The sequence below is a fragment of the Prinia subflava genome, chromosome 2, assembly GCF_021018805.1.
Source record: "Prinia subflava isolate CZ2003 ecotype Zambia chromosome 2, Cam_Psub_1.2, whole genome shotgun sequence".
Classification (NCBI taxonomy): domain Eukaryota; kingdom Metazoa; phylum Chordata; class Aves; order Passeriformes; family Cisticolidae; genus Prinia; species Prinia subflava.
In genome coordinates this window covers 30,018,200-30,043,465 of record NC_086248.1, presented here as the reverse complement: position 1 = coordinate 30,043,465, position 25,266 = coordinate 30,018,200, and the positions used below count along the sequence as shown (strand labels likewise).

Genomic DNA, 25,266 nt, shown 5'->3' with positions numbered 1-25,266 from the left:
GGATTTCCTTTCCATGGGAGCTAACAGTTCTCTGGACCTCCTCCCAATCTTAATTAGGGAATGACCAAGGCACATAGTCAGATTTCCACGCTGGGAGATGAGCTTGGATCTCTCAGCACACACACAGGCATGGTGGCCATCTTGAGCTTAGCAACTCACTCCAGAAGAAAGATACACCAATACAAAAACCTTAACTGGGTGATGCAACATTCAGTTCTATCCCAATGAGCTTCAGGGATGATCCACAGAGAAGCTTCTATGTAAAAGGAAACAACAAGTAAACAAACACAGACCTCTTAAAATTTTTAAAAGAAAAAAAAAAACAACAAACAAAACAACAAGCCACTGATTTTGGCAGCAAAAAAAGTCAGCATTTTCATAATCTGCTGAAGACTTTATTGCAACCTTTTCTACTGATTACAAGGAACAGATGTTTGTTGCAGATGCATATGATCAGTGTCATTCACTTCTGTAGTATATGCTCTCCCTCATATTTATGTCTCCTTTCACAAAACACCCTGTAACTTCCCCATCCTCATCTCTAATTTACCTACTGTCTTTTCTTTTTACCTCTTGTAAGAAGTTACAGTGGGCTACTAGAGTAAATCAGCTCAAATTAAGATATTTATGGTCCCCCAGGTCTGCCAGCATTTCACTCTTCCTGCTGCTGTTTTGCTCAGGTCTTTTTAGCCCCTGGGTTTCATCTGCCATCAGCTCCCTTGAGCCAGAGGAATCTGTGTAGGTAAATATCCCACCACCTTCCACACATGCCCAAATACTGGGCCAGATCCATCCTAATCTTGTGGAAACAAGCTTTTTTACAAACCTGTTAGAGACAGTCTAGCTTGTCTGCATAAAATCCATTGTCTTAAACAAAAAAACATCCACTGCAGCCCAAATCTTGACAGAGGCATAATCAACAAACAGGTAAGATTGATTTGTACTGTCCTGTTTGAGAGAAATATAAATCCTGAGACAGAAATAATTTTTAAAATCAACCACTCTTACCACTTTCTTAAGACATTTCATAGTATATTCTAAACACTGCAAAAATAACATGTAATTTCTAAAATACAAGTTACTTTTTTTTTTGTCTCCTATTAATATTATCATGAAAACATACTTGTGTATGTTTGACATGGGTGTTGGAATTCATACCTAGTGGAGAATTTGCTGTATTTTTACCTAAGCACTCATCCCTTCAGAAAGTAAAGTAGTTGCAGGAAATACTTTGATTCAAGTGCAACTCACAGTTTGGCTGTGACCCACCCAAACCTGTACTCAGACCAGAATTTCCCAAGATGAGCAGGACTCAGGAATAAAAGTTAGAAAAGGTTAATCAGTGCTAGTAATGTTTATGTAGTGTAGTATTTTGATTTTAACATTAAAAGAGTGGGGTGGGTTTTTAAAATTTTTTTCCTCTGCAAGCTTTATTTTGATCTTGAAATAATTTCTACTTTCAGCTAAAAGGAAACAAAAATAGGACTTTCTTGCAATGTGGCTTTGACAGAGAGATAACAGACTACAGTTTTCACTTTGTGGGACAGCCTTAGATACCTGTTATTTGAGCTCACTGATTCTCTGCTATCAGCACAGGCATAAATTCATAGGAGGTGAGCATTGTATGTCTGCCCCTAAAACCTCCCCTACAACGGGAGTAACTTCCTGACATGGGACTGACATGCAAGCAGAACACAGGTCATTCTTCAGAATCTCTCTGCGTACAAAAACTAATTTCTGGCCATCATCACCTCTAGCTATTCCTATGCCCACACCTAGGAAATGTCCTTCACAGCTGCCAAGGATCATGGCATCACTAGAAGCATGAGCTGTGCAGAACTCAAGAACAGTTTGAGAAAAATCTTAAAGTCTCTGTGTGAGCTTTAACTCAATCAAGCACCTTCTGAGCCATGTAAAATATCACAATACTGATAAATCCAGTATATTGCATTTCAATAGGAGCATGAACAATCACGAGAGAAACCATTTTCAGATTCTAAAGAGGGGCATCAAATAGCATAGAGATATTTGAGCAACCACCTTTTTGCATGCTAACACTGTTAACTAAAACCTATATACTGACATGAAGTATAATGAAGGAAAAGCCAGTATCAACAGTTGCCAAACATTTGTAAAAAATTACAAAAATATTTACCTTTTGTGGGAGAGTTAAAATTCTCTTGCTCTTCAATGAATTAAATGCACGGAATGATGGAAACAGAAAAAGAAATCAGCAAATTTAAAGTTAGATAAAGAAATGTGTTACATGTGACAATGGCATGTACAGTAGGCAGTACTCCAGCATATGTAAAAGTAATGTAGAAAATTAAAGTGATAAACCATGACAAATAATAAAGCCTATGACTTTTCTTTAAAATTAACAGGAACAATGATGTCACAGAGAACCAGATTGTGGAGCCTTTAAGTATTCTGCTAGAGAAGTATCATCATACCCAAATTTATGAATGACGTAAAAATCTTAAAATTGTTTTAAATATCACTCTTACTTCTGAACCACACAGCACAATTTGAAGCCTCTTCTGCAATAATGAGTGTTACAAATTTATTTTCTATTAAATGAAATCTATAATACTCAGTAGCCACTGGACCATTAAAAATCCGTTTTTAGGGCAAACATAAAAGATTATGAGGCTTGAACTCATTTGCGAAAGTTAGCAGTGTCAAGAAAAATACTCTCCAGCATGAGTAAAGATTCCACAAGCTGCCTCAAAATATGCAGTGCCACCTAATAATTTAAAAATAAAACCAGAAACATGGAGACAAAACAAACAACACTGATAGTCTGAAAACTAAAACTCAAAGGACTTTTTTTCTTCTGCCACTCAATTTTTATACTGATAGGTCTGAAAAAAATTTTTGACTGAAAGGGTTTGATCTTTTACCGTTACCACAACCATACTCTCACTGCAATGACACTTCAATGATCAAGTACACAAACACAGAACTGTTTTCACTAGCACCTCTTTTTCTTTTGGGATCTTAAGTTGGTTATATATAAAAAAGATACTTGCAACTCAATGTATTATTTGACAACATACTGATTTTCTGTACAAAATTCTGATTCTTACTTGTTAAAAGAAAAAACACTGGACATCAAAACACTTTGTTCCTCCGTGACATCACTACCATTGTACAAATATCACACACATGAACTTTAGACATGTAATCCCCATTCAGCCCCAGCAGTGTTCATGTAGTTTTCCCTCGTGTTACAGCAGCAGCACACACACACATGCACTTCACCATCCACACAAGTGCTGTACAGAGCTTTTCCCAATATGAGCTAAGGTACAGCAACACCGATTTTGCTCGGTGTCACCACACGAGCCCTGTGCTGTAACCAAATGCCACTGGAAACACACACAATGACACTGCTTCAGTCAGCTTTACAGATGCTCTTTATGTGGAAACAGACTGCTGTTATCACAAACCGTACTCTAATCATATGATTTCTCAAAGAGGAAACTACATTGTGAAAGCTATGAAAAAGAAACCCAAAGAAGACTCAAACAGAAGGCAGATAGAGGGAGTAAGACCCGTTTTGCACATATTACCCCTGAAAGATTGTTGCTGTACTACAACCATTACACATTAATATTGCTGGTTCATACATGTCAACAACACTCTTTTTTTTTTGTTGTTATTTACTCACTAGAGTAATAATATAATCCCTACTACCTGCCGGTGTATTCACTTTCTTGATCAATACAACAATTAATCATTATGCAAAAGTGTAGAAACCCACCCTCAAATCTTATTCAAGCAAGAATTCCTGTGATGTTTGATAGCTGCAATGACACAAGACAGACTGAGTAAAGATCACAGATGTATCCTTTAAATGAAAGTATAATTTAAAAACCGTGCAACTACATCACAAAGGTGTTATAGAAACAGCTGAAAAGTGAAGTCAATGCAGAATCCCCACCCCTCTTAACAATTTGCACAGTTCCACTCAAACATGATGAAAATAAATAACCAGCCCAGCACAGAATGACATATTGAGAATATACCATTGTCCTTACCATGACTTAGAATTTCACTGCTTTAGTCACTGAGCCAAAACATCTTCATAGCATTAGGTCCTTTTATAAAATCATCCATTAATACAAAAAAATCAAAACCACTTCTTTAGTAGCATAAGTTAGGGAAATGACTATTAAATTGTGACGTCTTGAAAAGCACACACAGACACACCTATACAGAACTAATTTTCAGTATTGAAATATCTCAAGGCCTTTCAATACAACAAGATCCCAATGTGTCTTGCACTTTAAGAAATACTGCTGTCATGGTTGCAAAGGAAATAAATACAACTATATCTTCCTGGAATATTACTGTAATAAAAATAAAAATCACATTTTTGAAAAACTACAGAAGCCTACAATCTTAACTGCAACCTCTTTTTAAAGTCTTCATGCCCTCAAGTTGCTATAATTTAGTTAGTATTTTCTCCGGTGAAAATAACTATGCTTCTTCTCCACTAAAGCTACACAGAGTTGCTCTCCTCTTCAGAACATAACCACCAAGAAGCCTGTTCTTTTTTTCCCAATTTTTTTGCAGTGTGAATTATAACACTGTTTTAAAGTTTTAGTCCCTAAAACCGATCTTTTCCTTTATATTTAAGGAAATATAAAGGTTTCTCCATTCCTAATTTGTAGTAATAACTCTGTTTCTGTAATGGAATAAGGATCACTACTTTGGTTTTTGTAACAATTCTGTGAGATTTTGCTTTTTTTTTAAAGAAAGCACACGTATTATTCAGGACCTTGCAAAACGACCTCGTTTTCTTCTAAGTTGAATTTTTATGATTTTCAGACTGCCAACCAGAGTAGTAACCAAGCATCACTTGATAGAGACAAGGAAACAACCTTTTGTTTATTTCTAAACTTGACAACAAAACGGAATGTCGGAAATACAATGTCAGTCAAGACTTATTAGTGTGGATAGGATCAGTAAATTGATAGCTAAGGACTGAAGATCAGTACTTAAAATATAATTTTCTCCACATGAAAACTGCTACCAGTCTCTTGCTCCTTCATTAACTGTCATTAGTTCCATAATGAGGACTTAAAAGAGTAATAAAACTACTTCACTGGATTCTTCTGTGTCTCCCAAATGTGCAATAGAGCAAATAAGAAGCCCATTCTTGATATACAAATATGGAATATTTTTGCAGCAATCACTATGCCTTGTATAACTGCTTTAAATGCATATATGTATATATTTCATAGATTCATAGATATATATATTTAGATGAGTATATGACTCTCATAAAACAACAGGATTTTTATGGGACGTAAAGAACTTTACTATAAAAATGATACTTTATGGCATATCATACAGGTTTTCCTTGAAACACATGACGTCAGAATGACCATCAAAATATAGGAAGAAAATGCATTTTGAAATATTTCCAATGACGTTTGGATATTGCACTAGATTTTGACATCATCTGTATCTACAGTGACTGTGAATTTAAACCATTAAGGACACACTCCAGTTCCAAGCACAGGAAATGTAAATCTTTTAAAGAACTCAGTATGTTTTGGGTTCAGTACTATATTAAGGTCAGATAACTTCTGGTCACTACATTTGACCCTGGTACTCATTTGACAGGTTATTACAGAGTTGAAACTAATATTAAAATCTGGTACTGTAAATCAGAGCAAGTACTGTGGTCTTACGGCCTTAGTGAATTTAATTCCTAACAGTAGTATTAAATTAGATATACTAGCACATGTATTTCAACAGATACTGACACAATTTTCTCAACATATTTTATAAAATCTATTCAATTTAGTACTCCTCTGCAAATATGTTCTGAGCCTGAACAGAGCATTAAACGTCGGTAAAATAAGAAAAGCTCCCTTTCAGAAGCAAAGTCAGTCACTCAGACGAAACCAAAGTACTGTGTAGAGAAGGAAATCTCTTTAACCACTGATTCCATGAGCTGCAAAACAGCCACAGTGACACAGGTGGCACGATTTGTATCAACAAAGCAAACCACGACGCATCCCACCCACACGTTTTATGTAAAAGGCGCAAGCACATGAAGCACAAGTGTAAACAGGAGTTCACTGAAACAGCACTTTACAAGTGTTCCTGGTATCAACAAATTTATAAACCTAGAGTAGCTCTGGCTTCTGCTCAACTCCCATTTTTCTTTCCTCTTCCACACACAACCCATTTCTACTCATTTTCATGGTAAGATCTACATTCATTTCCAATGCCTTCAACAAAAGGTATTTTGCTCTCACACACCAGTTACCAAGACCAGCAGAACGATGATATATCAAGATGCAAAGGAAAGCCAAATTAAAATTAAATTAAAGCTGATTCATCATTATATATTGTACCAAGTTTTGAAATTGAAGTAGAAATATGGAAGAAAGTTGAAATTCATTACTTATTACATTTCCCTCTAAAGGTCTCAACTTGCTAATATGCAGAAATAGAAACTCTGAATGCAGTTTGTAATTAGTTTGTAATTCAGACAGTACTAGAGTCATTACAAAATGAGAGGACCTGAATAGAAAGTTTAAAGCTAATAAAAGCCACTTGTATCAGTATATTAGTCATTCACAATAAACACATTTATAAAACAAGAGTACATTTTATATGTGCTAATTGGAGGGGTTTGCATGCCATCACATCTCAAAGCCTTAACATTAATGCAAACTGATTGCAGATTAATGCAAGCCATCATACAAGAAAACCTCACTGGTAATCTGTCATGATAAGGTGGCCATGGTCAGCAACATTATCTGTTCAAGAATGTGATCTGCTAATAGTTCTGCAATGCATTACAGTATTTCATCATTATAAGCATTCCTCTAATTTCCACAAAGAAGAAAACCTTGAGGTATGTGTCAATCTCAGTAGCTGCTTGTAGTTAATGAGAAAACAAGATTTTTTGAACACAGAAGAAAATACGAATGTACAAATATTATCCATTGTGCCACGTCACTTTACCGTAACAGCTCATTTTCTGTGTGTAGTATGTTGCTAGAAAAGGAAACAGCAATGTACATCCTTATTTGATCTCAGTATGTAACAAACATCTTCCATAATCATCAGGTATACATTGTCTTTTTCAGAAAAGAATAGCATTCTTTGCCTGATCAGTTGATTCTTAAGCAAGAAAGGACTGGTGACCTGTACTCTCACATTTCCCATGACAATTGTTTTCATTCTTTTTCACTTAACCATGAACTCCAGAAGGAAAACAGACCTGTGACATTTGCTATTAATCTATGTTAATAATGCACAACAATAAATATAAACCACAAAATAAGAAATGAGTAAGACTGTCAAAATCCTTGCCCCTGGTTGTTTTTTTTTTTTTTTTCATTTAGGCTGATAACATACTAGACATGTTGGAAACTACCACAACTCTAATAGGAAATTTAAACATGAAAAGGTATTAGAAAAGTAAGGTAATTAAACCACATGTAATAACCCATTGGTCAAATGTCACTGTATTTTCCAAACTACAAAGATGCTTTCATTCTCTTCCTTTGCTTTGCTGGTAGAATTATAGCAATGGACATGTAGTTATGCAAGAAGACTTAAAGTAAAGAAAGGTAGGAAATCAAAGAGTTTGAGCAATCACAAGCTCATTATTTGATACCTTGCTCTATACTGCCACTTCTTACTGGAACTTGTGGTAGCTGTCTTCCCCTACGACTGCTGAAGGAGGTGTCTGCAGGAGGAGACTGCGTGGGACTTCCTTGCTGATGCGTTCTGCAAATGAAATTGAGAAAAAGCAGAATTAGGGAAATGGAGAGACGTTTCATATTCTGAATTTTAAACACAAATAAGGCTGCAGATACTGAATATGAGTTTGAAAAAGCTAGCATTTGGTCTATGCCATATGCATCACTTGGGTCTAGATCCCTAGTCAACCTATAAGGCCTTACATTTAATTTCTCTAACTACCTTCAGCTACAGAGATATTATTTTCTTTGTTTAATTAATTTATTTATTTGTAGGTTTGTTCTGGTTTGGATTTTTTGTCATTTTGGGGTATTTTTTGATAAAGTAATACTGAAAAACAAATGAAAAGCAGTTCTCTAAGAACCACTTATTATTATTACTCACAATTTATATACATACTCCTGCACTCATAGAAGGGCAATATAAAATGCCACTTTTATGTTTTATTAAATTGTGTATTCCCATTGTGCTGATGCAATAATTGCACAAAGCCACTGGAGAGCAAGTATCTATTTCCAAAGGCTAGCATTAGTTTTTAAAGGAAAAAATACCTTCAACCTTTGTATTGGGGTAGGGGAAGGGAGGGTGTGTGTCCATACAAGTACCCGTGTATGCATGGAAAGCATGCACAAGACTTTTTATGTTCATATCTAAGTAAATATCCTAAATCACTTAGGCTGAATTCTAGCTAGCACCGTTTCAGAACATTTTGGCTACTTGATGGCTTATTCACAGATGCAGTTTCTGAGTGTAACACATGAAAAACCTTTGGAACCCTGACATTTAAAACAAGTATGGGCATCTATAATAACTATAAGGAAAAGGTTTAAGAAAGTAAAACAAAGATAAGAAGGAGCAAATTGCTGAGGAGAGCATCCTGTGAAATGCCCTTGCCTTATCCACTAAAGTGAGTGTGACAGTAATGTCACACTCACTTTAGTGGATAAGCACTGTTTATCCACTTGCAAGTAGATAATTCATAATTTAAAGCAGCACATTTGTGCAAGTTCAAAGTACTGTTGGCTTTCCCTAGGTAGATCAGCTTTCTCCTAGCCTGTAAGATCAGAGTTAGCTGTGTGAACAACATGTGATTTTCTGCACAGTCTTTAAGAAAAATACTTTGATATTCTTCATGTGGATACAGAACAAAACACAACAATGGAAGGATGAGACACAGCCAGTTTTTTAATCCTTATTTGCATAACTATTTTAACTCATCAGGAAGAAGTTCCATCTGGATGGTGAAGGTAGGTGGCATAAAGGATATGGGAGAAGTGTAAATACCTTGAAGAGAAAATAATCTACGGTGCCAGAGAGACTGATTGTGCCATGTGTGCTCAGAGTACTCCACCACACTGAAACCTTGGAGGCAGAACATGAAAGCTGTGCTAGACACACAACAGCAGCCTTGTCACAAGTGGAGAAGGCTGTGCCAAGTCCTCGGATGCCAGGTGATGTACAGAGCACCAGGTGTGGCTGACACCTGGAGGAGTGTGCTGTTCTCCCCTAAGGACTGGCTGCTCAGTCACTCGTGGGGCTGGAAGCCCCCTTCTAGAAAGACAGGGTAGCAGACCCCTAAAACATCAGGGCCAAAAAGAGACTGTTCAGGTGTTAGCTCCAGGCACACCTTCCCAATGCCTGGGAATATTTGACAGGAAAATTCATTGCCTGTCCTATTATCGAAGCTTTCTGGCACTAGTGCAATATTACATCTATGATGGAATACTGAACAGCATTCAGACTTACTGAAACATTTTTGTCTCACATCTAATACTAGTGAATCATTTCATGGAAACAGAAGCCTACATGTTCTGTGGAGATGTAGAAAGAAGCAGTGCAATTCATGTTTCCCTATGCTCTTGTTCCCTGGGTTCATTGCTGAATTACCAAGAGCGAAACCCCTTGGACATCAGTTACTTTTCAGGAGTCAGAAAAAACAGCGGAGAAAAAGGGTTTTAGTAACCTCCATGGCACAACAGTCCCTGATTCAATCACAGCAAGGATTTCAGTCATCACTTAGGTAATCTCTCTGACTCAGATTGAAAAAGCAACTGGGTTGTTGTGACAAGTCATCTGACCCAAGGAAAATGTAGCCATTGCTTTTGGATCAGGAACTGGAAGCAGTAAAACTAAAGTGCTGAGGTTTTGCTACATAATGTGCATTTTCATTGAAAATAGAGATGCCTGTGTTGTTCATTGAAGTTTTAAAGCTCTCACAATGTAAACAGAGGTACATTTCACCTCTGTGAATCAAAATAACATAAATCAGTTTCTGACAAAGGTAGGATCTCATCCCCCCTCACTGCTCTTATTTCAGTTGATAGACAGGGTTTAAAACTTAACTAGATGTACTATTCAGTACATATCTTCATTTTTTCACTATTTCTTAAGAATTGAATATGTAACCCAAAACTACTGTAACACCAAAGTTAAAAGATATAATGACAATACAAATTCAGAGAAATCCAATTAATACAAAAAAGTTCCAGTCTTTATATTAACTTTATGCGATGATAGATTCAAATTGCATCTTAAATTCTTTATATTTTAAAGTGAAATGCATTTGATCTGAGACATTTTGAATTCTTTATCTGTTTTACCTATCTATTTATATAATCCATTGTGGTTTTTCATCTTCAAAGTTAATGTAAAATAAGGACTTTTTGAAGAAGAATCAGTGTTATAGTGCAGAAAAGCACTTCCAGTCTTTGCCATTGAGCTTATCTGCAATGATGGAGAATGACAGAAAAATTCCGTGTGTATGCAACAAAGTGCTAACAATACAGATACAAAATATATAATACTGTAAACTATGGCAACATAGCTTTTGGTACTGTCATAGACATTCTATAAAAGTCCTTTTAGAGGTATATTCCAAACTCTGGAATCAGACTGATAATAAGAGATGCTTACACATCAATCAACACTCCTACCTTTCTGTTTCAGCTGCAGGGCCTTTCCTAGTTTGTTTTTGGCTGCTATATCTTTCCACTTTTCTGGACTGCCTGTGAAGTGACATGTCAGAAAAGAAATAAACAAAGAAGAAAAGAATACAGAAATATGAAGATTATTTATTCATGTATTATAAAGGTAATAAAAGAAACGGTTGACAGATGAGAAAGTGACAACTATCATCATAAATAGGCTGGGGAAGTTGAGGTGTATGAGACATTGCATTAATTAGGCTTGATTGAGGCTCACTGCATGCAGCTTATGAGGTACCAAAACAGGGAAGAAAACATTAATCTTGACTGAGCCTGCAACTCTTTTCAACTTCACAGCCTGCATTTGACTAGAAACAATGACTCCTCATAGCCTTATAAGTCATCTCTTAACAGCATGAGAAACAAGTTCAGAGTGCACAGCAGGAAAAAAACCTTGCAGAAAGAACCAAAAACTATTGGCAGCTTAAATAGATTTAAAAATTGCTTTTGAATCTAAATTTCAAAAGCAAAAGAAATACTGTGTCATATTAGATTTTAGAAAGGCTGTCACTATATTATTAAATACTTACTTTTTCAAAAAATCTCATTGATTACCTTTTAAAGTTTTAAGAAACAGATTACACCAATTCTATTTTCTTCCTAGTCAATATAAGTAAGTTAGAAATCAATTCACTTCTTCACCCCTTTCCTACACAAATCTTTTGCAGAATTCATCTGATATTTGGATAATGAGGCACTAGTTACCTCAGAAAATCTCACTTTGATATTAAATAAGAACAATGAAGAGTAATAGGAGTCTACATATAAGAACAAATGTAAAGTCACATTTCACCATTCTTACCCAGGACTGTAAATATAATATGTTAATCTCTGCAACTCTTGTGTTCCAAAATTTTCTGTAGTATCCATAGTAATGATAGCATTTACACATTAGGATTAACTATTTTAAACCTCAGGAAATCATCAATATTATTATTTTTTCCAGAAGAAAAAGTGCAGACAGTGACGATTATTCAATCCTAGACCAGAAATGCTGACAAACTTTAATACATGCAAGATCTTGCAATAATACAATCAATGTCATATATTAGACTATATAAATTACTGTGGGCAAAACACAGAGACAAAAATAATATTTAAAATAGTAAGTTTTTCTTTTAAAACTTTGTGTTTATAAAAAGTAATCCACTGCTTGAACTGGAAGAGACCTAAACAGCTGTGACACCAAGTTATGCCCAAAGAATGTAATCATAGTAGATTTTCATTATTTTTAACCACTGCAATATTTGATGAGCATTTTATTGTGATGCAGTAGATTCCACAAAAAAGAAAACACTGCAGCAAAATACAAAATACTATCTGCATGAGCAGAGGTCATTACCTGATGCTTTCTGGATTTAAAAAATGTATTTTCTCAAACAAGTAGTATGTCAGATTAAAATCTGAAATCCCTTTTGTCTTCAATGTATTTTTTTCAGATTTATTTTTTGTATATTCTCCTTGTTTTTCAATTTTTTTCCTTTACCAGGACAAATATAAAGTGTATACAGAGGAAAACACACATATTAAATGCTGCAGCTTTATTTAAAACCTACAAAGTTAGCAAAGTTCTTAAAGTTATGGCTAGATCCACTGTATGCAGCAGCACTACCATTCAAATTATGTCACCCTGTCCATTTTCTGTTTAGTTGGCTCTGTTTGGGGCTTAATTTCTCTTACTCCTTATGTTGCTTGCCTAGATTGTGACATTGCATACAATGGAGAAAGAGAGCACAAAGTGAGTGATTTCATTTGGATGGAAAAGCTAAGAGCAGGATGTGCTTTGCTGTGACAAGTAACACAGTAATACACAGCACTAATGAGCTGAGCACACTTATTTCTCTGCTCTCAGGGATGTCCTTGAGAGCAGCACATACTAGAAATTATTTAAAATCAGTTTCCTTTTTGTTTCCTCCCTCTGGCTAAGATGATGCTGTATACATCTCCATTAGCTCACCATGCTCCGATTTACTTCCTAATCATAGGAGAAAAAAAATATTATCCATGAATGATATACATGCATATAAACATAAAAACATTTGTACATAAAACCAGGGAAAAAATTAAAAAGAAAATGTGTGAAAGTATGCAGAGCATATGAAGAATATTCTACAACCAATACCTCATTTACTTTGATCTATGATTTGAGTAAATAAGGATACCTCTGTGCTGCTCCAGGTTTAGCACTTAGGTGGTCTACACTGTCCTGTTTTGGAATGCAAGACTCCAGCGTCCTTGTTCTTCACAATATTTGGAAACATGGATGTGAATTTGGACGGAATGAGCAGAAACAGAGAGATGGTCACATGCAGTGAAGGTGGAGACATGCAGTCAAACATATAAATAAAAAGCATTAAGTCACTATTGAAAAAAGCTGTATTTTATTCTCATTTTCCTATTCCAAACACTATAAAATTTTAGATGTAAGACCAACAGTCTAAGATGTAATGAATTATAGAATGAAAGCCACAATAGTATTTCAAAAAACCATTATACTCTGTATGCTGAATGGCAGCACTAAACAGGTGCTATTATCCTTCTTGAGAATATATAAACTATAAATATATACTATAAAATAGAAATATATATTCTTCTTGAGAATATATAAACATATAAAAAACCTGTAAAGATGCATATTTTGTCATAATATTGTGAAATTCTCCTGAAAATGCAAGTAAATTTCCTAATTTCATGTATTTTTATGAAACCTTCAAATTCTATTGCCACACAATCTGCTACAGTAACAATTAGCAATAATACAAGAGCAAAGTAGAATAACTGACTCAGATTTCTTAAAATAAAGAAGTTACAGGAATATGTCTGAATTTCTATGGTATTTTAATTAAATTAAAATTAAAATTAAATTAAAATACCATAGAATATGTTCACAGCTTTCAATTTGGCAAAAATATTATTCTTCTTTTGGTTTATTATTAGTTTTGATTTAAATATATTATGAGATCTATGAATGGAATTTTTAACAAATTTGGATTTTGATGAGAAAACAGCAAAATTTGTGATCCACTAATAATCTAACTTTTGTAATATATTTGCATCTATACCTCCATTAGGGTCAGGAAAGGCTAAAATTTCTCTCTTAAGGTCATAAATCTTCCAACTTTCACACCAACTCCATGAACAATATATATTATATAAAGACAAGAACTACATTTTGTTTTATATACAGAAAAGCTATTTACAGTTCATGTTCCAAAGTTCTATGTGCCTCAGGATATTTAACAGATTTGTGTTAACAAATCTACACACAGAAATTTTACAACATTCCTACTGAAATTAAAAATTATTACTTCTGAAATGAAAACTTAACATTTTTATACAATTCAGTGTACAGTATTTTTAAATTATTTATTACTGTCTTGTACAAGAGCCCTCAGTGGTTGGCAGTGAGGGTTACTTTACGTAGCCTTGAAGCCACCAAGAATGTCATGTTCAATGCTTCCTGACTTTTACTGAAGGTTTCCTAAAGGCTGGATCTGCATGGCACCTGCAAGTACCAGGAGGGCCCTTGCTCTGCAGCTGGCTTCAGGTGACTCTGGGACAAGCATTCTTACATATGCATGCATGAGTGACAAAAGCTACTTCTTTTAAATTAAAAGATATAAGGAATCCTTTTTTTAAAGGCTTGTTTTATCCACTGGTGGTTATATGCCGATACTATGTGCAGATTTTTTCACTAACAGTGTGAAAAACAAATTTCAGCTACCGTTAAATGGTCAGCTTTCATTCACCTTGTTTTTATCATCAGTTACAATTTCACAGTTCCCCACATACCCTTCTGTCTACACTGTAGACATTAAGCATTTAGACTTTCTAATAGAAAAAACAAAAAAAAACTTTCAAGGAATTATGCTATCAAATTCCATAGAAAAACTATCCTTTGAAGTATCTTATAGAAATACATTATACTAACCATAATTTGCAAAATTTTAATACTGAAATAATACATAACTCATGTCTTCTTCTCATCAACGTGTCAAGGAGTCACATCTTCCTGATATGGCAAGTAAACAAATTCCAGAAGAACAATCTTGCCAAAAGTTTTATCAGAATTTATGTTAATAACCATTAGAAATAAATGCAATGTGGCAAAAAAAATTATCTAAATTAGAAATAGTGCATGTCATAGATTTAAGAAATGTGTTCAGAAATTGGTCTTGATTGCATTCTATATGCAAATTGGACCCATTTGTAATATAAATCTGTAATGTAATTAAATGAAGAGTAAGATGGAGCCTGTTAAAGTCAATTAATCTGTGAAATGTAATTCAAAAGCTGTGATAAGCAGTTAGTTTTTTATCCCTGCTGATCCATCAGTCACTCCCCAACAGCCACTACTTCAACTGTCAAATTAATACAAGCCTATCTTCAACAAACTTTAGTTATTGAACTGAGTAGTATTGGCCCACTGCAATAAGGATGTGAATTAATCAGAACAAATGTAAACTTACAGAGTAGAGACCAAAGGTAAATCACCTTTGATTCCCTCACTACAGATATGCAATGCAAAAAACTCAATGTTCTCAGAACTTCTCTTAATGTCGGAGAAGATCCTGGAACTGGTAGGCTGCAAACACTCGTCAGCATTGAGGTTATCTTAAATTCCTTCTGTGTTCATCAGTGCCTGACTGCTCATCATGGGGTTTTGGTGACCAGATTGTATGCAAGACTTACAAACACAAGAAGGCACCTATTTCACATAGAAAATGGGACTGCTGTTTATCCATCTCAAAAACTTTCCTACAACAGATTCCATATCCTACAGATTCTTCATTGTAAAATGTTTGCCGGTGGGTATTAGATGACTTCAGCCTTTCTCCACAAAATTTCAGCTGACATAAAAAGGCTTACTATTTGGCACTGAGAATGGTAGTATTTAGATGAAAACCTCATTTCACTGATTTTTCCAAGTCTGATACTCTCTAGTCAAAGGCAATCTTTCCATTAACTCAAAAAATGAGAACCAAAATTACTTAAAAATGCCTAAAAGACTTAAAGTACATTTGTAAACTCTTAATAGCTTTATAGTCCCATCAAAGAGACGTGTTGGCAAAATTTTCGGAAATGCAGTATCTGTAAGGGAGGATAGCTTTGAAATGATGTTTCACTGATTTAATTTTGTAATGTATAATGCTGTTTAACTCAAATTAAAAAAAAAGAAATACTACCCACACACAGTTACACTCTTCCCACCTAGTATGAGTGGAATATTTCCAGCATCAAGCAAACAAGATAAATCACAGTACAAATATCAGTATTGTGGATAGACTTCAGCAGAAGGCCAGGACTGGTACCACTGATATTTCAGTCTTACAGTTTTAAATGCAACTTCATAAATTCATGTACAGATTATTTACATTACCCTGTATTTACACTAATCTATATCCACATTAATCTGTATCCGGTGACTTACTGCAATACAAAATACTGAAAGAAAAATTTTGAGTTTGCATTTAAATATAAGTTACAATGTATGCTTAAAATAAAGCCTATCTGGAAACAAAATAACAAAAAAAATACTGCTGCCAAAGCAATGGGACACCAAAAGTCATGTGACTAGAAAGCTCATGAGAATTAAAAAACAAAGGTGCTTCTATTAATCATAGGTGATATTCAGCATAAAAATCAATTTAGAGCCCTGCTGTTCATAATCAAAACCTACCTTATTAGGAAAACCTGCTCCATGGAGGCCATCATGATTTGGACAGAATTTACAAACAGTGCCAATTTTTACATACATGAACTAGAAACTGTTAGCAAGACCTCCAACATATCAGCCTGTGAGTTTTTTTCCCATTAGAAACAGTTTGTTGAAAAAAGGAAAACCAAAACCAAAACCAATGAAAACAAACATGTACACAAGAATATGCTCGACAACAAGTATTTATCACATTATAAAGCACCACAGTGAAAGCACCAGCACCATTTACAGAGGCAGGTAAAAACAAACTAAAGAACATTAACACAGATGATGTCCTGTTGTATCAGACATCATATTTCCTGTCTTGTGACTATTCAGACAAACAGAAAACTTGATAAGATGTTCATTCTTCCGTGCTTTATAACAGTTCAACAAAATGCAGAGATGGATATCTAAACTGCTGTTTTATTTTGGGCTTCTGGAGGTAAGTCTCCACATATATGCACACTTCTAAATTTCAGTGTACTCCTCTGAGAGTGCAAGATGCAGTAAACCATTTTTCAGCTGGGAGGAGCTGACTAGTACCTGTCATCCTCCGGAGATGCATGCTGGATATGAATCCTGGGACTAGTAGGTCGTCTCCTCTCTAGGGAGGGGGACCATCTACCCCTGTTTGCCCGTTCAATAAAACAGGAAAAAAATACGATATTTAGTCTGTGGCAAAATTAAATATATGGGATTTGGGACTGGAAAAATACCCCAAAAAGTAATGGAAGTTTGTGATTTAATACCCAAGCATACTTTACTTAAGGCTGCTTAATGCAGATACACTACATCTGAAATGAAGAGAAGGTGTGCCCAAAGATGCACAATTTAGACCAAGATAAATCTTCTATATCGTGTGCTACTAAGTTTTCAAATAGTCTCAACTGCTAGACTACCTAAAAGCCTGTCATTTGTGTAGGAAGCTGCAATTCCCAATTAGAAAAGACTTTTAAAGACCATAGGAAGGTCATTATCTTTGTATTTTGCTAATTCCATCTCTCCTAGCTGTTTACATGGAAAAATGTGATCTCAGTAAAAATGTAGGACTATTAATTATACTAGAAGTTCTAGGGCATAAAGTCACTCTTTTCTGGAATACACTGAAAGAATGCAAGTAAATTATTTAACTAAAACTAAGATACACACATTTGTGTACAAGAACTGGGGTCATTTTTCATAATTTGAAAACATATACTGAAAGTGTGCGCAGCCAGCTTCCTCTTCTGTTCATTTCTCTTTATCCCTGCCAGTATATTATGTTACACAACTAAAATCAACAAAAAGGACCTGAATTAAGAATGACAACTGGTGTACTACATGATTTTTTTCCTGAAAAAACTCAATCAATTTAGAATTATATTTACTATATTATAGATCTATATTGTTCATTTTTTTGGGGATGCCACGTGTTTGTAAGGCAACAAGTGTATGTATAACAATTTACAATATCAAAACTAACTGGTTTATTGACAAGTAGCAAAATTTTTCCATAAACTCAGCACAAGTATCTAATATTTCCCTTTCTGAGGCATTCTTCCAGTCCGTGTAATAAGGAAAGGGTTTGATTATTGGAACATGCAAATAACAAACGTTTCAGGGACATGAGCATTATTTGAACAATTAGGTAGGTCTTTCAGATGTTTTAAGAGCAAATAGGTTGTTAGTAGTTAGTTTCTTTGTCTCTCCAAAGCAAGAGTTAAAGAAAATGTTAATGCATCAGTGCACTCAGTCAAAGCCCTTAATATGCTGATATCCACTACAGATATTAAAGAGCATTTGCTAGAATTAACTAGGTAATTCAGTAGGAATTTTCAGAACATGCTCCCTTTGATTGAATGCTGAATGACTGTGAGCCACAAACAACACCAACATGTAACTACCTATTTTTTGACATGGTTGGAAAGAACCAGAAAGACAGTATGTCACAGACCTAATGCAGTTATTTCACTGTACTTTATTTTAAATGGAAATGAGAGTATTCGACATTACTGTTAAGGGCATGCAATATACAATCAACATGAATTCAGGGCAAGCTTTAATTGGATCAACCTCCCTGGGGTCTGTTTATGATTAGGTAACAAGTAACTGTTGAGCTTTGTCTCTTGTAGTGACCAGCTGATGGCAAAGATCCTGTTTTGACTCCCACTGCAGTGAAGCACCTCAGAACAAATCTAATGCAGTGGTGGGGTTGTATTTTGCAGGTTTGCTGACCCTTATACATGACCTAATTCCTGGGCTGTTTTATTTGCTCACATCTCCACTAAGTGATGTCTCAGGCCAAAAGCATGCCAGAGGTGCCAATCAGTGCAAGTGTTCTTGTGCTAACTGCTAATACATACAACAACTGCTTGCAACAGCAGAAATTTAGAGGGTAAACAATAGCCACACTACATATTATTAAATATCACTGACTGCAATCTTCAATCACTCTGGGGAACATGCTATTACAATGAAAAACCATTCCTAAATCAGTTCAGAATCTGCCCTTGAACCTCATGTCTGGGTGTTTTCCTGAGCAGAGACTGGGTGTTGAAAAGAAATTTTCCCATTCTAAAGAAATAGCACCCAATTTACAAGGGGAAAACAAGAAATTTTGAGACACAGTGAAAAGGATAATAATGAAAAAACCCAAAGCATAATGAAGGAGTAGCAGGAAAAACACTTTCAATGGCCATAGAGAACATATTATAAACTTAAAGATGCCTTGCAGATCATGAAAGAAACTTCAACTACAGAATCATTTTGGAAAAAAACTAATTAACAAAACAGCTTGGAATAAATAGAGGGTAGATGGTGGGAAGAGAAAAAAAAAAGGCAGGCATGGTGCAACTGCATAGAGGTATTAGTAGGGGATCAACATTTTTGAATGTCCTAGAGTATACTGTGCAAAAGAGAAGTATATGAAGGATTCAACTTTGCACAAAATCAGTCCATTTAACAAAAAACTTTAGATGGCCTGTGTCAAGGCAAGGTCAGTTTGCCAGTCAAGTTATATGGACATTACTTGGTCAAATGATGAAACTTATAAGAGGAGAAAAGGAATTCTGTCTTCATTGTTGTTTTGGTTCTGCTATACTAAAACAAACTAGACTTTCATATCACAAATTCATATATACAGCTGAAAACAGTTTTCTGCTGGCTAAGTGAGTCAATAGAATGACTTTTACTGGCAAAGCAGTGTCTCAAAAACCAGTAACTACTCTGACCATTCCAAAGTACATGAATGACGTATGAAGTTCAAGGATCAAAACTGTTTCCAGCAAATCAGTGACAGAGAGAAACAGGGCTCTACTGTCCATCCCTCTATAACACTACCATTTTGTTAAAAAGTGGTTTATTCTTGTTCTCAAATATAATCTAATTCATATTCATGAATCAGAATTCATGAATCGAAATTCATCTAATTCATAATTCATGAGTCAAAAGGTTAGGGGGAATAAGTAGACATAATTGTCCATAGGTAAGTGTATTCTTAATTTTGTTAAAGAAACTATACAAAACTGTATTTATAAGTCTAGACTTTTAAATAAAATCTACAATGCTGTCATTCAGGGAAGGGAGAAGGAAGAAGTAACTACATTAAAACAACTAACAACGTCTTCAACATAAGTCTCTCAAATAACTGATAAACTGCTGAATCAGACTTCACAAAACCTTTGAGTGTTTCTCTTTGATGGACCAATTCTAGACCTGACAAGGGTCTCATCTCCTCTAGGTCTCCAGTATTGAACATAACCTTTTCCATATTGTCTATTACATTGCATTTTTTATTGTGTTTAGTGTTTAATTTTAATTATTTTCAAAAGAGATTTCCTACCGCTTAAGGTGAACTTGCCTTTCTGTATTTTAAATCTTTTGTTCTCATCTGGTCCAGCACAGAACCAAAATGCTTTCTACAGATCCTTAACTAAATTCTGTATTCTTCAGACTAAAGACTCCTCTATCATCACATGAACTGATGACTTACCAAATGTTCAAGTGTAAGAAGATTCCACATTATACAGAGGAGAATTAAATGATCTAAAATTTATGTTCCCCAAAATAAAAAGATTAATTTGGTGTGGTTTATGTATCAATATAAAATCTTCCTCCAAAATTTGGGCTGCATAGGAAAATCTTCTACATCACAAGAAATGAAGAAAAATCCTCTGCCAAAGCCACACATATGTTATTATTTTCAATTAAACTGTCAAGAAAAAATTGGATATAAATTTCCTTAACGAAGGAAATGAAGGATCCCAAGTTAAAACCTCCAATTTAGAGTTCCAAAAGCTAAGGAAAAACTTTCATAGTGATGGACAATTTTTCTAGATCTGATCAGACCACTGATGATTTGGCAAAACCACAATGTTTAGTAGCAACAGAGGCCATTAATACAGACTAAACACTTTACTTTGTGAGGAGCTCATGTAAAATGATACAGATTCTGCACAGTGCACAGTGGACAGAGGTTGCTGAACATGAATTCTAAAGACATAATAGAACTACTTCACATAAGGACAGATGTAGTTTTGAGCATAAAAATTTTACTGGATGGTCTATAATTATAAGTTACTGTTTCAACTTGATGGGTGTAATGTTGAAGTAAGTACAGAACACACTGCTCATGTTTATATGCAGTTACATTAAGTAACTGCTTGTAGATGAAGGCAGCTGTATATATGTACACACTCAGTTATTAATATGATGTAACAATATTTTTTAAAAGACCTAAAAAAATATCTTTATTTCATTCTAAGTGGCTCTACATCAGAATATTTTTGTATTAATAACCATGTTCATGTTATCTTGAGCTCAGATTTAAAAAGGAATAAACCACTGTAGCTCCATCAGGGATACCTCAGCAGAACATTAGGCACTTCTCTGCAACAAGAGCATAACTTAAGAAGAGCACAGTTCCAACCAAAGAGCAGCAGCAAGTGGGGAGAAAGGAAAGAAAAACTATAAACAAAAAACTCAGGCAAAACCCTGTCTCAAAGAGGGAAGTGCATTCTTAGTGCCTTTCTTCTCACGTCCTGTCCCACAATAAAGAAAACAACACAACTGTTGCAATCACCACACTGTGTATTGACTGAAAAAGCACTATTTATCTACTAGTTAAATTGTAATCATACTGCACAGATGAAATCATAATTCTGTCCTATTCCTACTCAAAGGGAGCCTATTATTGCCCTTAGTGAGCCTAAAATCTGACTCTGAGTGGTATAATTCTTAGCCAAAAACATGGGTACTGAGGAAAAGTTCTCTTGTGGAATCACCCTTTTTACACCAGAAGTATTTGATTCACCTAAAATTTTGAATCAAGTTATTGTAATTGTAAAAGTACAGAAAGCATCCATAACATGCCTGCACAATGTATGTGATACAATAATATTTCATTTAAATTGTAAACATGTCTTAAGACACATGTGAACCTTAACATAATATCAGAGCAAAAAAACCTTAATGCAGTTATCTGCCTTGCAAAAGCAGATACAGCAGATTAAAGAAAGCAATGATGTTTGGCTGTTTTGTAAAAAATATATCAGTACTGATACAGTTCTGGTTTGAAATGTGAGACTTTTGCTGTACTTTCTAATTTATGCCACCACTTTATTAGCAGCCCACAGAACAAGCAAGAAACAGATGTAATGCTTTTTAGCAAATGATGATGAAGATTCACAACCAAGTGGTAGTTTCAAAATACTTAACACTGCAATGCTATTATCAGCATACTGAGGACTTTTGTAAACAATGAACATCAGCTTGAACTAAAACAGAAGTAGCCAGAAGCAGTTATAAACTCCAACACACAATTTACATGACATACATGAATACAGGAGCAAAAATGTCTACAAATACCAAAGCAGACGAGAATGTACGAGAATGTGGAATACTCATATGAAGAAAAACAAAACTTGTAAGGATCACCAGCACAGATGACAAGAAATTCATAAGTTTTTATTTTATACCTTTCTCGTTCTGGTGAATGCAAACTAGTATCTGGTCTCAAGCAGTTGGTACTAGCACTCCTAGCCCTGTCAAGGGAGGGCTGCAGTTCACTAGTGCCAGTGCATTGCATCCAATGGTAGAAGAGAAAGAAAAAGAAAACAAAGAAAGGAATACAATGTTAGATATTAACTCATAAAATAATGCTCTCTTTACAGAAAATGTAGAATCACAATGATTTAATTAAGGAAAACATAAAAGAGTTGACTGGATGATAGTGTCGAGATTGGTTTAGAAAATAAAAGCAAACAAAAAGCTGCTAGAAACTTTTTTGCAAATATCATTGAAATGTTTAAAACTGAATGAGACAGAACAGCATCCACTTGTAAGAAAAGTGGAATGAGAAATACGAAACAATAAAGTTATATCCTTATTAACAGCAATAAGTTTTAAGCCAACAAAAAAGAATGTGATCCACTATATGTCATGTGAAATCCCTTCACAGTGAAGCTCATTTATTCTGCAAAATCCATATTAGGTACCAAACAAGTGGGGGGATTAATCCTCAGTGTCTTACCTAACCAGTAGATCATGTCCAAATTTCGTTATTCGTAAGTTAAGGCAATCATGAAGGAGTGAAATATCCTGTCTAATCACGGGTTTGGTCTTAGCACATGCAGGAAGAGTTGAGCTTTGTAAATTAAAATCATTTAAACAAAGTGAAAATAAATTTAACATGTAACAGAAATCTCATACATAAACAAAAGAATGTAATAAAGAAAAACATACAACATATAATTTTAACAGTAATGACAACTCCAACTAATAAAAAGTAGTTTGGTTTAGTTAGGTGTTAATTTAAACAACTAGATGAAGTTATTTTAGGATTTTATCCCTTATCTCTCAGTCACAGAAATGTAGGAAATGCTTTGTTATTTTTGTCTTTAACAAGGGAGGTCTATTTATTTTTTAAAAAGAAGCTAACTACGTAAAGGGGACTCTAAACACTTCTTACCTGTACAGGTTCCAATGAGTACCATTTTCTAGTAAAGGCATCTTGGGTGGTAATGTTTTATAGTGCCTAACAGAACTTCTTGAATGTGGTGGGTCAGAAAAGAACACAGGACAACACAAAAACATTCCAGAAATAAAAAGACAGGTAAAGGCAAGGCAAGACTGACCAGAACCATAAAATAAATGACCATAAAATAAATGCATAATAATTCTATTTTATTGTACAGCTGTAGGAGTAGATATCTCATATATGTTTTTCTGAAGTACTGTGACAGCTATCTGGGGGAAAAATGTCATATTAACACTTTTCTTAATAAAGTGCACAAATTTATACTAGTACAGCTCAGATGTTTTCTTGAAATGGAAGTAATATATACTCCATTTATAGATACTTTTAATTGAAATATACACACTGTTTTAAGTTGATATTAAATTTGCTCTTTATTTCTCTTACTGATGCCTGACTTAGACCTTCAGAGATTTTAACCTCTTCAGTAGCTAAGCATGAAAGTCTTGCTAAAACAGGGATACATAATATCAAAAATTTAATTACAGATGTATTAGCAGCTGGCTTTTTTGAATGTGGAAGTCTTTTGAAAGTGGAGTTATGTCAGCTTCAAAATTTAGCAGTAATTAAATGTTATTAATTATAAGCTAATAAACTTAGGAGAGGTACTACATCAGCTAGCACAGCAGCACTAAGGTGTTACATGAGAACTGTCAAATATTCTCAGAGATTTTGAAGAAGGAAATATTTATTTTATCAGCCACCTCTACCCAATGAACAAGGGAAAAAATTAAAGGCAGGCAGTGGCTGCTGAATGGGAATTACGCTCATTTAATGGCTAAAGGTTAATAACAACATTCTAACAATTTTCCACGTACTCTTCTAGGGTAAAACTATGGAACTACTAGGAGAAGAACCAGCAGGCTTGAGGATTTTGCAGCATCAAGAACAGTCTGTCCTGATAGGACATTTTGATTCCTGTTAAGCCTTGGACTAAAACACAGCAGCATCAACATTAGAAACCTGGCTGTGTCACAGACAGATGAATGAACTCTCTGCCTGGAAATATAAGTGTTTGTAAAACCCTGAGGGATTTAACTGAGAAGCTTTGACCCTTCTTGTATGGGTTTAGTGGTCACCACTGGTGACTTCTCTATCAGAGGCCACTGGAACATTGCAAAGGAGGAATAAAGGAATGGTTGTCATCAGGCCTATCCCAGCACTTGAGCAGATATTACCAATATAGTAGGGGTGATTAAGCCATGGAATGTGACAACCCATTAGTCAATAATTCCATACAGAGAGGATGGACAGCTAGTACTAGGATTCCAAACTGGTGCATTAAACTCACCATATATCTTAACTCTCTAGCTTGGACTACCTAATTTCTTTCATTTAACATGGAACCATTAACATTTTTCCCATTTTAAGCTGGAGATGTCTCAACGACTAATTAAACCGTTGTTCAGCGAGCTGCCTAGAGAACAAGGATAAAGCCTTATAAAATTGCTAACATGAATAAATGTCGGGTCACTAGAAATAAGAAAGGACAGAAGATGGCATAGAACAAAATTTTGCTGAGATTGTTTTCAAAACTATTCTTTCAAGAATGTATGTTGCCAGTTTGGGGGTATTATTTGGAATTGGGTGTACAAGCCTCAGAGTTAAATTTAAAAGGATCAAGCTATTGTCATCTATTGCTTTTATATTCACCTTCAATACATTATTAAAAGTACCATCCTGCTTTATAGTATAACACTACTTAACTTTTAAAGGGTGGATTTGTTGGGGTTTTTGATAATAAATATACAATAACAATAACTGGAATAAAGAAAAAGGCAAGAGAGGGCTGTAGGCTCTGAATTCAGAGTAGCTCTTGCCTAACGCTATCA

General features: G+C 34.8%; 1 protein-coding gene across 1 annotated transcript in view; it reads right to left on the bottom strand.

Moving 5' to 3' along the window:
* RIMS1 (regulating synaptic membrane exocytosis 1) overlaps positions 1 to 25,266 on the bottom strand; it is a 298,872-nt gene that overhangs the window by 72,057 nt on the left and 201,549 nt on the right. The window contains exons 18-23 of the mRNA XM_063389461.1: positions 22,931 to 23,044; positions 22,377 to 22,466; positions 16,966 to 17,049; positions 12,884 to 12,961; positions 10,671 to 10,742; positions 7,652 to 7,764 (exon numbers count right to left, since the gene is read on the bottom strand). Of these exons, the coding sequence (XP_063245531.1) occupies positions 7,652 to 7,764; positions 10,671 to 10,742; positions 12,884 to 12,961; positions 16,966 to 17,049; positions 22,377 to 22,466; positions 22,931 to 23,044 (551 nt within the window). The remainder of the gene's footprint in view (positions 1 to 7,651; positions 7,765 to 10,670; positions 10,743 to 12,883; positions 12,962 to 16,965; positions 17,050 to 22,376; positions 22,467 to 22,930; positions 23,045 to 25,266) is intronic.